Source organism: Arvicanthis niloticus, chromosome 19 (assembly GCF_011762505.2).
Source record: "Arvicanthis niloticus isolate mArvNil1 chromosome 19, mArvNil1.pat.X, whole genome shotgun sequence".
NCBI classification, from domain to species: Eukaryota; Metazoa; Chordata; class Mammalia; order Rodentia; family Muridae; genus Arvicanthis; species Arvicanthis niloticus.
In genome coordinates this window covers 11398769-11416362 of record NC_047676.1, presented here as the reverse complement: position 1 = coordinate 11416362, position 17594 = coordinate 11398769, and the positions used below count along the sequence as shown (strand labels likewise).

At 40.1% G+C, this 17594-nt stretch overlaps 1 protein-coding gene across 1 annotated transcript in view; it reads left to right on the top strand.

The window, feature by feature from the left end:
• The window catches only part of Dnah5 (dynein axonemal heavy chain 5), a 236059-nt gene that overhangs the window by 70837 nt on the left and 147628 nt on the right, over window positions 1-17594 (top strand). Inside the window, exons 23-32 of the mRNA XM_034523461.2 lie at window positions 306-507; window positions 1234-1469; window positions 4916-5134; window positions 6215-6277; window positions 6554-6792; window positions 7829-8069; window positions 9579-9778; window positions 11350-11503; window positions 13491-13654; window positions 16178-16334. Coding sequence (XP_034379352.1) covers window positions 306-507; window positions 1234-1469; window positions 4916-5134; window positions 6215-6277; window positions 6554-6792; window positions 7829-8069; window positions 9579-9778; window positions 11350-11503; window positions 13491-13654; window positions 16178-16334 — 1875 coding nt within the window. The remainder of the gene's footprint in view (window positions 1-305; window positions 508-1233; window positions 1470-4915; window positions 5135-6214; window positions 6278-6553; window positions 6793-7828; window positions 8070-9578; window positions 9779-11349; window positions 11504-13490; window positions 13655-16177; window positions 16335-17594) is intronic.

Below are 17594 nucleotides of genomic sequence, written 5' to 3'. Positions count from 1 at the left end.
TCTTTTTAGCCCATGGTCAACCTCTAATTAAGATATTCCTGTTCCCAATGACCAATTTTCTTTCCTTCTAGTTTGAATACAGTTCTTTCTTCTCCCTTTAGACTAGGGATGACAAGATGCTAGCCCCCACTTACTGTTAATGTCATTGCTTTAGCTCATTTCCATGTCTTTTCCATTTCATCCCGTATCACTAAATTATCATGGTTAGCGCTCCGTGGCAGCCGTCAAATAGCCAATCCTCAGTTGTATCACCATGCCATTTCAGACTCTTCCTTTTCTGTACAAATCTATTATTTCCATTCCAGGAAGTTATCACATCCATGGATCGCTTCAAACGCTATAATCACATTTGGCAGAAGGAGAAAGAAGATACCATTATGGCATTTATTGCACAAAACCCTTTGCTTTCTGAATTTGAGTCCAGGATTCTTTATTTTCAAAGCCTGGAGGAGGAAATTAATGCAGAGCCCGAATGCATCCGTGTGGGTTCCATTGCTCTATACACAGGTTGGTTAATTGTCTCTCCGACCGTCATGTAAATCCAGCAGTATTGACTCTGTCGCTTTCCCTAGATTTGAGTTCCAGAGAGTTCTAGCTTTCTTCAGGATTAGATTTCTTTTATAGACTTCAAAATTTAAGACCATTTTGAAGATTCATTTTTAGTTCCTATCTGCATAATTATTAACTCTGTTCTACCTTAACACTTTGCTGTTCAACTTGAACATAAGGGGTAGGTTAGAGAAAGCAGATGAGTCTGTTGTCGTTAGAATTAGGACTTAGCTGTTTTAAGTAACAACACCAAACATTTGAAGCGTATCCCATACAGGCATGTATATACATTGTGTGTGTTTTAAAATGTTATTCACATTGTAAGAATAAGATGAGTTTTAATGATTAAGAAAGCGTCTCTGTGTGTAGAATTTGCCTGTGTGGTGTATCTGTGTGCGCACATGGAGGCCAGAGGACATCAGGTGTCCTGCATTACTGATTTCCATTTTATACCCTCGAGGTAGGGCTTCTCTCTGAACCTCAAGCTTGGCAGGTTTCAGCTCTGTGCGGGGACATCACATGCTCTCACCGACGGAGCTGTATCCCCGGCTTGGAAACCACGTTCAAATTCTAGTTTTACATATTTCTAACCTCACAGTGTTTACTACGAGTGAAGAACACAATGTGCCTCTTTATGTCAGTTCAGGGTTCCCAGACTGACCTGTGCATGATTTGCTTTTACAGCTGATTTGAAGTTTTCTCTGACCACAGAGACAAAAGCCTGGATGGTGGTCATAGGCCGTCACTGCAACAGAAAGTACAGGAATGAGATGGAAAACATTTTTGCAGTTGTTGAAGAATTCCAGAAGAAACTGAACAGGCCGATTAAAGACTTGGATGATATTCGGATTGCAATGGCAGCCCTGAAAGAAATCAGGGAGCAGCAGATCTCCACCGACTTCCAAGTGGGACCCATTGAGGTAGATGGGCAGCTTGTCTGTCACAGAAATATTTTCACACCTTGGATGCCATTAACAGGAGTATTAATGGGTCTGTGTTGGCACAAGAGATAGGGATTAAAGCTAAAAGCAGTGATTTCAGCACTGAGGCCTCCCTTCATGAGGGAATGTTTTAGGTTCTAGTCACTCTCCCTTATGTGCCCAAGAGTCAGGCTTATGTTCCTAGGTAAGTGATTTATGGATGGATGCTTCTGGGGCAAGGGGGCTAATGGAAGAAGAAAAAGATAACAAGAGAAAAGCTAAGTGAGGGAGGCAACTCAGCTGTAGCCCATCTTCAGTCTCATGCCACAGAGTGAAGTGGACTTTATGGAATAAATTTTGCCACATGGTTACATCCTCCCAGAGGCATGAGATTCTGGCTCATTGTGACTCTGAGGTAGTGGGTTGTTGCCTGTAGTCTCTCTGTAAGGAGACTCCTGTTCATCCAGTGCAAATTTCCAGAAGAGGAAGCAGTTGTGCTTAACATCAATATCTTCAGCATCTGGGGATGGGAATCCCAGGTGGTCAGTGGAGTTTGATATTTGCTGTCAGCCTAATAGCATCCAGGCATGTGTATGCTCATTCCATGGTTACAGCACCCAGACTTGTGTGTGCTCATCCCACGGTTACAGTTCTTAGGCTTGTGTGTGTGTCCCACAGTTATGAAGTTCTACGTCCACATAAAGAAACAGGTCAAAGAAATTATATAATACAATATAATTAGTATTATATTACATATACTCTCTCTGTCTATCTGTCTCTCTGTGTATGATATGAATCTGTGCACCATAGTGTGTGGCTGACCATGTGCATGCATGTGGAAGCCCAAGTTTCATGTCAAGATATCTTCCTCCATCATGGCTCTGCCTATTTTTTGAGATATAGTTTCTCATTGACCCCGAATGGTCAGGTCTGGACAACTAGACTGGTAGTCAGTTTGCACTCTTATATTTACCTGTCCCAGCCCCCAGCCTTGACATTATAGACACTTACCATTATGTCTGGATAGTTTTAGGATGCTGGGGATCCAAACTCTGGTGCTTATGCTTGCATGGTGAGCAGTTTATACACCGAGTCCCCCACCCATCCTCGACTTTTGTTTTATTGCACGCTGCACTAATTATTCCCGCGGAAAAGCCTTATTAAAAGCGGGTCACTGTATTTGTTGTTTTAAATGTATCAGTATAATTGTAGTTAAATGTAATTGTGGCATTAAAAATGGTGATTTAAGGGGCTGGAGATGTGGCTTTGTGGTTAAGAGTGCTTGCTACTTTTGCAGAGGACCCAGGTTCAGTTCCCAGCACCCACATAATAGCTCATAGCCCCTAGTATCTCCAGTTCCAAGGGATCTTCTGGCATTCACTGCCATCTTCTGGCCTCTTCTCAGGCACTGCTTGTGTAAGGTGCACTTAAAACTCAGGCAGGCAAACTTTCACACACATGAAGTAAAAATAAATAAATCTTTTTAAAAAAAATTCAGATGTAAGAACATTACCTCCTGTCAAACTTAATTCAAGTGTCTGGACTTCTACTTTCATGGTGAAGAGAGATTCGACCCTTGAATTTCTTTCATTTCCCTTTAAATTTTGAGAAATTTCATATTGCCATGAGAATGGTATACACCATGGCCTATCCATATTTTGCCATCTAAAGATAATTATATGATCTATCATCTTCTTGGGACTGCAATTATCAAAGCAAATGGCCCCTTATCTGTGTGATATTGAAGAGTCTCTTGAGTCTGAAGATAGTGTATTTTTTCCCACTTGAGAGTTAAGACAATAGTAGAGTCTTATTTGAAAGTTGTGATATAGTATATAATTCTGGGACTTCCAGCTGTAGGTGTGTCTATTACTTTGTTCCTGTTTATACTGAAACATAGAGGAGGAACAGGATAAAGGCATGGGTTATGTTTGCCTAAATCTGTGTTCTCTACTTCATAACTGTCAGTCAAATATCAGATCCATGTGGGGAGGACAGTGCTGGAGAAGAGGCCAGGGGTACTCAGGGAAAGTGATGTTTTATAAAACAAAACAAAACAAAACAAAACAGAAAACTTTGAGCATATGCCCCACCCATTTTCTGCATCTCATTTTCTTGCCCCTCCTCTTCAGCTCCCTTGTTTCCCCAGACATTCCCCTTTCCCCTTCATGTCATACACACACACACACACACACACACACACACACACACACACAAACACACACATCATTATAAGAATTTGTGTAAAATCTAGGAACACAGATGAGAGAGAACACACACTATTTGTGTTTCTGATACTGGCTTACATATCATTATATGAAAATGTCCTTGTGTGTGTAGCACAGAACCATGTACAATGAATATACTCATAAAATTATGAAAAGAATAAAACAAAGGATAAAAGAATTACCAACTTTGGTGATCTGAATTTAATTTTCCCTATATTAGTAGTTAGTGTTATTAACAATTAGTATTTACACTATTTCCACCTTCCCAACTCTTTTAATGTTTCCTCTCTCAAAATGATACTTTATACACACACACACACACACACACACACACACACACACACACACACACACATTATATATATGAATCACTGTTAAAGTTTGTATATGCTTGGCCCAGGGAGTAGTACTATTAGGTGTGGCCCTGTTGGTGTAGGTGGTAGGTGTAATCTTTTTGGAGTAGATATTGGTGTGTCACTGTGGGTGTGGGCTTTCAGACTCTCATCCTAGCTGCCTGGAAGCCCATATTCTGCTAACAGGCTTCAGATGAAGATGTAGAACTCTCAGCTCCTCCTGCACCATGCCGGCCTAGATGCTGCCATGCTCCCGCCTTGATGATAATGGACTGAACCTCTGAACCTGAAAGCCAGCCCTAATTAAATATGGTCCTTATAAGAGTTGCCTTGGTCATGGTGTCTGTTCACAACAGTGAAACCCCAACTAAGACATATATATGGGGAAAAGGGTCACAGAAGCAGGCAAAAGAGTCAGAGACAGCCCTGCTCCTACTGAACAAAGTAAAAACTAAGATTGTATTAAAATGGTGTCTTATTTTGTTATCCTAACTTTAGAAGTTAAGTTTTATGTTTTCTCATTCACTTGATATAATTTTATATTGTTCAAATGCAATTTTGGGACCTGGTAAAAATATCTTTTGTGTCATGTTTTACAGTTTTGAAAGTGCATTTAAAATGATGATTTTGGACATTTCCACACATCCTGTGAGATAGCTAGACTCTCTGCATTTCACAGATGAGAGAACTGGATCTGACTGGATCCCTTGCTCACTTAGGTCCTTAAAGTTCATGAGGGGAATAATTAGAGCCTGTAGGGTGGCTGCTCCATCATGCTGCTCCCCTATTCTCAGCTTCAGTCTGTGACTGCGTGATGATTTACACATCTGACTGCTAGAAATACACTTTTTCTTCTTGTCCATAGGAATCCTATGCCCTCCTTAACAAGTATGGACTTCTGGTAGCCAAGGAAGAGATGGACAAAGTGGACACTCTGCGCTATGCTTGGGAGAAGCTGCTGTCCCGGGCTAGTGATGTTCAGAATGAGTTGGGCGCTCTGCAGCCCAGTTTCCGGAAAGAGCTGATCGGCACAGTGGAGGCATTCCTCCAAGACTGTCAGCAGTTTTACCTGGACTATGATTTGGTATGGCTCTGCCTTTAACTCTGTGAGAATTTAGGGGAGAACAGACAGGAAACTGTATGTTAAATTCCATACAACGTCATAGGAAGAACAATCTTGTATTTATAAGGGCAAACATATTTCTGTTTTCGAACTCCTCCCCTTAAGAGTTAATTGGGAATATCATTTTATCATGAAGTGAGGACTGAAAAGATCTGAACTTGTTCCGCTGCTTCCCCGGGCATGAGCCTGTATCAAACTAAAATAAGAACCGGAATGGTTTCTAAGTTTGTATAGAATAATACTATTTAAACGTAAACACAATTCCCCCCTTTTCATAGCACACATTAATTCTTCAAGCTCTCAGCCTGTGTAGGTGCGGACTTTTGTACTGCAGACATGCATAGCGGTAGCCGAGGCTAATGGAGCCCTGTTCCTCCGGTATCCATGTTTTACTCATGTACATGGGTTTTAGTGCAAGGATTGTGGTGTAAATGTGTTGTGTGGTGATCTCCATTTCTGGCCAACTATAACGTGCAACAGAAGGAAGTGTGTCAGTATGGGGTCAGTTTTGAATCTATTAGGTGGTGGCATTTCAAACTGCAAAGCTCATAATGGCAGGGGTCCATGCACTCAATTCATGCCCAAGGCAACTTACTTGAGGTGTCATAATTGAGGAGCACTGAGCTGGACTGCATAGATTGTGCTTCATTTTCCAAGTAGCTGTTAGAGTGGCAGAATCTACAAACTAATGACGATAGTGCTTTACTTCAAAACCATAACTGCAAGCTTTCCCCAGAATAGCTACTGATCATTCCTTGTCGGTACCGTCTAGGAGGTAAACGTTAAATGGTTAAAAACTTTCAAGATTTCTTAAGCTCTGGAACTGTGGTATGGCCTTGGCTTTTCAGACTAGAAACATCTTCCCAAGTGGATTACATTCAGAGTTCTTTTTGAGAATTAAAAATAAACAACAACAAACACACTGTCCTACATCTTGTATACATCATGCATGGAAACTTTGATATCCTAGTATGTTGATCTCATGAAATTTGTGTATAGATGCTTCACTTTGTTTTATGTTTTATGTTTAATCTGCATCAGAATGGTCCGATGGCAAGTGGATTGAAGCCCCAGGAAGCCAGCGACAGGCTTATTATATTCCAGGTAAACCTTTTCTTTCCTACAAACTTCCTAACCAATGACTGTCTTCCTGTGTTTATAGTACACGTAAAGGGTAAAAATTCTATTGTATGACTGAGGATGTACTTACGAGTAAAAATGTAATTTAACTGTTGTTACAATTGGAAGTATTTTCAGATAAATATACTCAATTACAACTGTACTTACATGTACCCCTGGCTTGTGCATTCTTGCTTATTTGCCAATGTGTTAGCCCATGTATAAATCATTCTGATGGAGTTCACTTACGCTTTTTATCAGAATCAATTTGATAACATATATCGTAAATATATCACCTACACCGGAGGAGAGGAACTTTTTGGTTTGCCAGTTACACAGTATCCTCAGCTTCTTGAGATAAAGAAGCAGCTAAATCTTCTACAGAAAATATATAGCCTGTACAACAGTGTCATAGAGACTGTGAACAGCTATCAAGATACCCTTTGGTCAGAAGTGAATATTGAAAAAATCAACAGTGAACTCTTAGAATTCCAAAACAGGTAAGAAAGAAACTATTTTGCATCCCCAGAGATTATGAATTCTTGATTTAATATCTATGTCGGGGGGCGGGGGAGAGGGCTTTTTTTTCTGTGTCTGAGAGATCAGAGCCAGTGATCTATGTCAGTGTCTTCCTCTCTTATTACCCATTTTTCTGTGAGGCAGGGGTTCTCATTGACCATGTAGCTCACTGGTTAGTTATGACTGGCCAGTGAGTCTCTGATTTTCCTGTTTCCACCTTCCCAGTTCTAGGATTACAGACATTGGCCACATTGTAAGGTTTTTATGTGAGAGTTGGAGATTTGAACTCAGGACCTCATGCTTGCTAGCACTTTCCCTCCGAGCCTTCTTACCTGCCCACAGGACTTACGTGTGCAATAGACTTTCAAGTTCTCTTGTTACTGCAGGTGTTTCAAAAATGTCTGTCTTCTTGTACCTTGTCTCTGTCTTCTGTCATTGTTACACTCTCCTTGTGAAATGCTCCTTTGTTGTTTCATCCTGTGAGTCCACTTTGAAAGAATTACCTTCTTCAAAGCTGGTCAAGTATGATAGAGGTCTTTTCTGTAGTTGGAAGAAAGATGATTTTTTTGTATCACATTTAAAATTATTTGAATTTTTTTGTTAGGTAGTTTCCTGAAATAAAAGCATAGGTCAACATTTTCTTTCCTAGCATTTTTTATACAGCTGAGCCCAAGGAAAGTGGAAGGCCATTGGTTGTGTGTGTGTGTGTTAACAGGTAGGAACTTTATGCTGTGCTGTGTTTGGAATGCTCTCAATTTCATGCTCATATAGTTGAAATAAATTAAAAGAAGCTTATTATCCTTTAAAGATAATAGCCCTATTTAGGCAAATGTCATGAAAGATCGAAAAAATATATTCTCTGATTTAGAGAAAGTTTTTTTATAAGATGGTTATTTTAATGTATAGCTTATCTGTCATGAAATTTAAAAATGAGATAGTATTTGAGGAGATAACTGTAGATGGTAATGTCTGGGTTTTGAATAATTCAATGGTCCTTCCCATTGGTTTCTCTCACAGGTGTCGGAAGCTGCCCAGGGCCCTGAAAGATTGGCAGGCCTTTCTGGATCTAAAGAAGATCATTGATGACTTTAGCGAGTGCTGCCCACTGCTCGAGTACATGGCCAGTAATGCCATGGTAGAGAGGCACTGGCAGAGGGTTACAGCTCTCACTGGGCACAGTCTGGATGTGGGCAATGAAACCTTTAAGTTACGAAGTATCATGGAGGCCCCTCTTCTGAAATACAAAGAGGAAATCGAGGTATAGCTGATAGAAAGTAGAACAATGCATTCCAGTCACCCAGCTACCAACTCCTCACTTACTGAACGCTACAGGTTCTATGTTGGAAATCTAGAGATGTATTCTTGCTTTTTTAGATTGTATATAATAATGTAATTATTTATACAAATGAAGGGATAGCTACAAGCTGTAGCAAATTGACCTGGAAGGGAAGTATGCTGCTTGCCTCAGAAAAGCCTGTGACAAAGGATTTGTCTTATCTTGGTTCAAGTCTGTCTGGGTGAAAGGAATATAGAGTTGTATTCTGGAGATGAGAGATTGTGAATGTGCAAATGAAACCTTTCCAGGAAGAAAGAACATCATTTGTGAAGTATCTGAACTGTATTTGAAGAACCAGAAGATGGCTCTGTGGCCAGCTGGTAAGGGTGAGGAGAGAAAGGAACTGTTGAGGCCAAGAAAGTGGAGTGTGTGTTGAGCATGTCAGTGGTTTCAGTCTCCCGAGCAATGTCAAGCCACTTGGGAGATGTGTCTTCATTGGGGGATGAGATCGCATTGCGTTTTGTGAGGATCAAACTGACAATGGTGTGCAGAAAGATGAGGATAAGAGGAGAATGATGGGAAAACCTACTTAGAGATTGTGATAGATTAGGGATGAGGGAATGATTTGTCGACAGAGAGTAGAGGTCTTGAAGCTAAAGAATTAAGAAAAGATCTATGAGATTTTTGGGGAGTAAAATTGTACAGAATTTTTTGAAAAGGGGGCATGATGGGAAAGGTGGGACGAGGTAGTAAGGTGGGACAACAAAGAACTCTAGCTTCCTTTCTGAGAGCTCTGCTTGGATCACAGGGTGCCCATGTATCACAGAGATGGACAATGAATGCTGTAAGAAGTCAGGTTGGGTGATAGGTGCAAAGATGGAGCCTGAACTTGGGCAGGGTCATGGGTTGTGCTTGTGGTTCTGTTGAAACATCCACAAAATTACACAAGGAAGCAAGTATATGTGGTTCTGCCTGGAGATATAAAAGCTACTGAACACCTGGACAGAGATGAAGTCACCCAGAAAATGAACACTGTGAGAAAAAATGAGGGTAAAGATGGGGTTCAGCAAGGCATCCAGGAGAAGATGCTGGGATGAAGCCTGTGACTGGAGAGCAGGAAGGACTCAGATGTCTGCTGATTCTGTCCTCTCACACTGCATCTATTGACCTGAGAGGAAAATCAGGACAGTGAGTCTTGAGCCTGTCATAATATTGTAAAATGCAAAATGATATTGAACGTTTATTGTCACTTATTTTCTGACATAGATGGAAAATTTTCAAAATTAAAGTTCTATTTAGATATGCCTTTATCCTCCTCTCCCTCTATATGTATTTATTTAGACATTCATACGGTTCATAACATTGCATTTGATATTTGCATACACAGAATTTTTAAATGCGTGTGATATGAATTAGAGGCACGCCTGTGGACTTTGACTACTAATAAGATGTAACTCCCCCAGGATAACAGAGAGCTTATTTTGTTGATAGGACATTTGCATCAGTGCAGTGAAGGAGAGAGACATTGAACAAAAGCTGAAGCAAGTGATCAATGAGTGGGACAACAAAACTTTGACATTCAGCAGCTTTAAGACCCGTGGAGAACTCCTCCTGAGAGGAGACAGTACCTCAGAAGTCATCGCCAGCATGGAGGACAGCTTGATGCTGCTGGGCTCTCTCCTGAGCAACAGGTAGGAAAACCATTTCCCTCATTCTTGAGCTCTACAGTGGCAGTAGTTTTATGGCATCATTCTCTGTCTGTGGAATGTGAGGCATCAGTTGGACAGAATGGCCACCTGTAGTTAGCCCCCTGGATTGCTTTGAGCCTGCCATCTTTGCTGCTGGCACACATCCCTGCAGAGCTGACAGGGCAACAAGTTGCAGATTCCAGTTGGATGCTACTCTGAGTTCTAGAATCATCTGGCTTGACAAACCTTTTGTTCTCACAGTGATGGTCTAGAAGCCCTTAGCTTTGTGTATACTTCACCGATGGTCAAGACAGAATGAACAGTGGCGCAGCCAGAAACCAGTCTGATACCTCTGTTTGACCATTTGGTTGTGGTCTCAGTGCAATCCCATGTTGACATAAAAACCATAGGCTCATACTTTCTAATGAACTCACTTCTCCATACTCTTCCTCAAGTAATTTCTTGTACACTAGAATCACAATGATATGATGATTGCATGGCTATCACTGAGATAAGACTGCATTGTGCCATTCTGGGTTTAAAACTTCACTTCATGTGTATGTCTAATAATAGGGTTTTTGAGACAGGATATTGTTATGTAGTCCGGGATGGCCTTGATCTCATGATGCTCCTCCCTCTGCCTTCTGAACACTGGGATTTCAGGCATTCACCATCTATAAATCAATAATATAAATATAGGAAACACTATGTATTTAATATTATTTAAATAAAATTCCTGTTATCTTCACTTATTTACCATGTCTGAGTAAATAATACTGGCTGCAGGATTTAGTCTCCGTGCCCTTGGTAGAGTTTGGTTTGGGCTGTTCAGCCCTTGGTAAGTTTCTAAGAAACTTGGACACCGTACACTGTAATTGGAGAGTGTGAAGGTTAGGTTATTTGATTGATGGCACACTTAGAGAGACAGGAAAAGGATAAATATCAAGTACAAGGGTCTGTATTAAGGATGCAGGAAGGGTTTTTTTTTTTTGTTGTTGTTGTTTTTTAAATGGTGACATCCTATAGAGTTGTGTGAGAAACATTTAATCAATTATGTATTTATTGATTGCTTGTTATAGGCCTTGTATATGTATATTATGGATTCTGTAATAGTGCAAAGTTTAACACACATGCACGAATACACCGGAATGGCTGGGCAAAAGGAGGGTAGCAAGTTAGGAAGAGACATGGGTGAAGCAGGCTAAAGAGAGCCCAGATATTATGTTATTCAGTCTCCATCGATAATCTTGAGGGTGCCACCAGTGAATGACAATTTGCATCTCCAGTGGAATAGGCACAGAAACTCAGCAGAGAGAATCTTATGATCTTGGATATCACAACCATTCTCTGAAATCTGGGTGGAGTTGTTTCATACCTGATTTCTTCTTTAGATAATCTGTCTCTTGTTGCTATCTATACTTTGGATCCAAGTTGTAAAAAACAAGCTGAAAGCCTTCATCAGGATCCTGTTTACTTTGCTAACGTGGCATCATTGTAAATGTTAAAAAAAAATAAGTTAAAAACTGTCTTTTTTGTTTTAACAACATAATCAAAATAAGTGTTTCTTATTTTAGGTACAACATGCCATTCAAAGCCCAGATTCAAAAATGGGTTCAGTGCCTCTCCAACTCAACAGACATCATTGAGAACTGGATGACCGTCCAAAACTTGTGGATTTATCTAGAAGCTGTCTTCGTGGGAGGAGACATTGCCAAGCAGCTGCCCAAGGTTCTGGAAGTTTCTTTGTGATTTCATCAGGTTATTCAATTTGAGAAACATCTAAGAACTGAGAACTCCTTAATCTTCATTGAACTGTTGATTCTAGCAACTTAGCTTTCTTTTCTTTTCTGATGCTGTTATTTTCTTTTCAAAGGAAGTGGGGCTTTATGGGAAAGACAAGGACAGTAATTACGGAGTGAAAATGCAGTGAACCTGTGATGTCTGATAGGAAACTGAGGATCAAAAAGCTCAGAGCATGAATCTCTGTGTCATTGTGTGATACTTCAGATAATTTGAAGGTGGAGTTTGGAGCAGTGTAAATTTATGGGATAGTTATCCTGACAATTGTAGGATAATTTGTTCTTTTACTACTGACATTTAAAAAATAATGCACACTATAGAATACATCCAATTATATCCATGCTGCAAAATTGAGGGTAGGAAATCTGCAGGAAAAGACTGTCTCTCTGAGATGTTGAGTATATATTTTTCTCACAAAGTTGTAATTACCTAACTATGCACATATTGGACATATTTTAAGATTCTAAAAGACATTTTAAACTAAAGTTTAAAAAAATCTTATTTAACTGCTTTGGTTTGCTTGTATGGTTTGGACATTTAACCTCATGTTTGAATCTCAGAAGCATGACTATGTCCACTGTTATCACAAACGTCTTAAATTTTCTCCTTGGTTATTTCAGTGAACTGTAGTAGGCAGATCTGTTAACCATTTGTAAGGCAGAATATTTATCTTTTGGTCAGCAGGAAATGATTTCATATGCTAAATACTTAAAATGTTTATTTATACATTTTTAGTTTTTTTTCACGTGTCAGTGGAAACATTAATGTACAATATTTAAGAGTTAAAGTGACATTTCTTTCTCTCAGGCTTGTGAGTCTAGGATTATTAGTGGCATTATTAGTTAAGGAAGACAAGGAATAATAATTATTTAAACAATCCCAAAATAACGTATACATTTTACATTTTCTCCTGAAAAAAGTCTTTTTTTTGACCATATTATATTAGAAATAATTTTGTGTTGTTATTTTTAAAAATATTGTATGAATATCATTAGTCATCACTCCTTCTCTAACTTCTCCCAGATCTGCTGCCCTACCCTGTGCACAATTTTTGTTCCATCTTTTTTGTCTCTTTCCAAATAACCCACTGAGTCCAATCTATGCTGTCTATATACTCATGGGTGTGGAGCCATCCAGGGGTGCATGGTGACATGTCAGAAACCACATATTTAAAGAAACTTGACTCTCCCTCCCTCAGAAGCCATCAACTTGTTCATAGCACCTTATTAGGATGGGAGTTTCATGCCCCCCCCTCCATACTATAATGTTGACTGACTTGATTTTGTGTGGGCCTTTTGCAGGCAACAGTAGCTACTATGAGTTAGTAAATGCTCTGGTCCTGTCATATTCAGAAGACACAGTTTCATCCTAGTCTTTCAACCCCTGGTTTTTTTTACAGTCCTTATGGGTCTGAGTCTCGTGGGAAAGGGCTGTGATTCAGATGTTCTTTCTGTGGCTGGGCTCGTCGCTGACACTTAGTCTCAGCATTCTTTTGGCTAATTATGAGTTTCTGCATGTGTGTTTTTGTTTTTAAATATTTGATACTTGCTTTCTAAACATACAAGCAATCTAATCCTCTGCAGAACTCTTGAAAAATAATAAGTTCACTCTACTCACCCATGAGAACAACTGGGAGTTGTCTTTCTTCCCAAGTCATCTTGTACAGGCCTTTAGTTTTGCATTCAGTTTCTGTTTTATTTACCATAATGGAAATGTCAGGGTTGAGCTACAAACTCTTATTTGAAAAGGGAGATGATATAATGAGAAAGACACAAGGAAGCCTTAAATAGACTTGTGGACTTCAGACATATACAGCTTAGATGTTTACTCTGGTTGGAATGATGGACTCAGCTGGAGATATGTAAGATGCTTCATCATTGAGACCCTAGACTTGTCCAATGTATCCTTTCTATAGGAAGCCAAGCGCTTTTCCAATATAGATAAGTCTTGGGTGAAGATCATGACACGGGCACATGAGATACCAAATGTGGTTCAGTGTTGTGTTGGAGATGAGACCATGGGGCAGCTGCTGCCACACTTACTGGACCAGTTGGAAATCTGCCAGAAGTCGCTCACAGGGTGAGTTCATTGGTTTTTCTTAAGCTCTCAGGACAATGGAGAGAAAAAAGAACAGAAAGAATAGGTGATAAAAGCCATATCTGTGCTTCTTGGCTAAGAGTGACTTCACATATAAAACTTGCACAGATGAGGTTTTCATTGGAGCCTCACATGTAACACACATCCTTCTGTCAAAGGACTTCAGATATTGCCTTAAGGGAGTAAGATCCTGTAAACATTCTTGTATAGTACCCATTTTGAAAACTATTTTACCTCCTCTCTGACACTTTTCTTGTTTGTCTTTTTCTATATCTATAGATACAGAACTGAAATATTCCATTGTATTAATATGCATGAAATTGTATATATAGATAAGCAGTCAAGACTGTAGAAATATGAGTGTATGCAGTAGTATCTACCAGTGCAGGTGTATGCATAGACACACAGGTAGGCTTTGAAAAATTCAAAGACTCATAACATTTTCCCTTACTTTTCTCTTACTGATTTTAAAATAAAATAATCTAAAGCTAGGTATGATGACATACACACACACACACACACACACACACACACACACACGAACATCCAACAGAAACCAATAAGAAACACTAAAAACAAAAACAGCTCCCGTGTGCAAATAAACAATACACGCATATATACAAACCAAAGAAAAGCAATGAAATCCAAACCAGACAACCAAACCAGGCCATCACCACCCGCAAGAACAACCACCACCGCCACCATTGCCGTCGCCGCTGCCACCGTAGCCGCCACCACCGCCACCACCACCACCACTACCACCACCACCACCTCAATAACACAAAAACAGCAAACAATGACTTTGAGAAAAATTCCAAACTAGAAACACAATGAAAGTAATTTTCTAGGTGTATATCAACACTCACAGCAGACATTTATCTGAATTTAACTTGAACAATGATGTCTCCTTGGCTGACTCTGGGAGACAGATGCCCTTTGCCCATGTTCTCTTCTCTGTGTCCTCATGACTGGTGACAGTCCAAACCAGCTTGTGCCGAGCCCCCAAGGAACCAAGCTGGGCTGCATTCACTGTCAAAGGTGACATTTAAGAACACTGGGCTTCAAGTGGAATTTTGAAATTATTTTAATGAGGTAAAAAAAAGATGAACATCAAACTTGAACAAAAACTATGGCTCACTTATTTATCCTTGGTTCTCAAAACCAGCATTGAGATTGCTGTTGAGAAATAAGCTAAGGTCAAAGAAAAAGAGAGGATAATACATGAGAGGGTAGCATTGGAGCACCCCGCCCACTGGCGGATCTTAGTCCAGTGACAGCGGTCCTGCCTGGGAGGAATGCGAAGGACCATACATATTTAGGTCCTTCATAGTATAAAACACACTTGTTTCCAGGAAGATATTTGTTTTTGTTTCTTTTCCGTTCGTGTCCGTGAGTGGAGGCTTTGGGGGAAGTTCTGTTGTGTATTCTCTAGCCCACCACAGTTTAGTTCAAGCATGAGCTGGTGTGCATGTGTGTGTTCATGTGTGCACACACGCTTGTGAAAGCCAGAGAACAATTTAAGCTGTTTTCCTTTGGGTGCAGTTCATCTATTTCTTGACAACGTCTCTCACTGGCCTAATACTCAACAAATAGGATAGGCTGGCTGGCCAGAGAGTCCCAGGGATCCAGCTGTCTTCCTCTCCTTATCATTGGGATCACAAGTGAATTCCATCATTCCTGTATTTTTTTGTAAAAAGCATGATTTGTATGCATTTAACTCAGATCATAAGCAGCATACCAATGATCTATCTCTTCAGACCCAATCATGAGCTTTTTATAAAAAAATTAATTATGTTTTATTTATTGTGATGATGATGATGATGTGTATCTCTGTGTTTGTGCACATAGTGGGCATATGCCACAGTATACTTATAGATGCTAGTGGACAACTTTTGGGCTTTATTTTTTTTTCTATGTTGGTCTGGGGGATTGAACTCATGTCATTTGGCTTGCATGAATAGCTTGTGAGAAGTTTAAATCCTGATATAAGCTCAGAGGAGAAGCTGTCTGAGCATCTGCCAAATGATGGGATAAGGATAGTCAAAGGATTTTGGTATCTCTGGGAGGCAGGAGCCTTGTCACTGAGCTTCTCCATCCCTGGAGTTTGCATCTGTCCCAAGGAAAGGATGTATTCACTTCTCTCCTAAGATGATGGGGAACTTTTTTTTTTTTTTTCAGCACTGAGAAGCAAAGCAAAATCCCAAAGAAACTCCTAAACTGCATTTTTATCTTGCTCTCTATCAAGAAAATACATGTTAGCTTAAGTTGTGTATGAAGCTAACATTTATGAAAGAATAAAGAAATTCTACCACTTACCCTGAAAACACCCACCCTTTCTTTGTTATAACATGACATGCTATTTGGTAAAACATAGCACAGACCAACACTGGAGCATTAGCGTGGGAAAAGCAGATGGTGGCATGGTCTTCCTCCTTTTTCCATCCTGGGAGTTGGTGAGAAGGTCAGTACCTATACTGACAGAGCCTTGTCCCTCCCTCCCTCCAGATACTTGGAGAAGAAACGGCTATGCTTTCCTCGATTCTTCTTTGTCTCGGATCCCGCTCTGCTGGAGATTCTGGGCCAGGCTTCAGACTCCCACACCATCCAGGCCCATTTGCTGAACGTGTTTGACAACATTAAAACTGTCAAGTTCCATGACAAGGTCGGCCCAGATTTAATCACTACCAGTAATCTCTGTGTGTCAGAGTGTTAACCGTTGCTATGAAGTACTTCTGTAATACTGTGTTTACAGAAGATTTCCTTCCTTGCTATTAACTCTTGGCCAGTAATTAAAAGCAAACTCCAGGGTCCAGATTTACATTTGCACTTCCATGGTTTATTAGTATCCAAAATGTAGATTAAACATGATCAAGGATGTATTGTACAGCACCAAGAAGCTGAGGCAGGAGGACTGCAAATATGAGGCCTGCCTGGATTGTACCATAAATTCAAAGCTAACCTGGACTATACTAAAATCCCTCATCTCAAAACACATAAGCAAGAAAAAAAATAAAACATTGACTTTGAAAAATATTTTATAGTATTTATGGTTTTACATATTAAGCATTCAGAAATCCAACAGGTTAAAGAAATCAGTTTCTTATATGTACTGTTGCAATTACACAGAGTTCATGGATTTGAGTATTTTTGCCACGCTTCAGAAGTTTTTGGTGTCCCTTGAATCATTTTTCTTTTCTTTTGTACTCCTAATTTGTTTATGGTATCATGGAGTTGTGTATGTTATCCAACTTGGTGGAGAATACATGTGCACAGCTTACAGAAGACACTGTTCAGTCCATCCTTTATCCGATATTCCTAGGAAAATGACCTCTCCTTTTTGATGTTGTGTTCAGGCATCCTCTGGTGCCTCTTAACAATCTCAGTGATGTGCATTTATTCACCCTGTCAGCCAGATTCATTTATGGAGTAGCTATCATGTGCCGCATGTTTTGTTTAAGAATGGGAATATCCCAGCCATCGTCAGGGAACTCAGGTTCTGATGGAAAAGACAGAGAAGTAGACAGATGGAGTCTACAGAGTGCACTTAATGCAGTGCTAGACCTATCCCATGGTAAGCATTTAGAAGCCAGCCATGGTGGTCAAGCACGTTGCTATGTGCCACACTGAGGCTGGCTGTGTTGTTGCCAGGGAGAGTGGATCATCTTTCTTATACAGATTCCACTATTAACCGAATTATTATTGTGTTTGTGTTGAACACATGTTACATAAGAAAGCCTGCCAGGGAGACCAAATGTGGGTGCATGTTTAATGTGGGCAAACTCATCTTGATTGATGTTTGAGGACAAGTGGACCATAACCAGGTAGGTGAAGAAGGGGAGTGTGGTTTGGTCAGAAAGATGTATGTGTGAGAGCTCAGAGGTGTGTGAAACCCAGATCAGAACTAGGTGTGTGGACTAGTGCT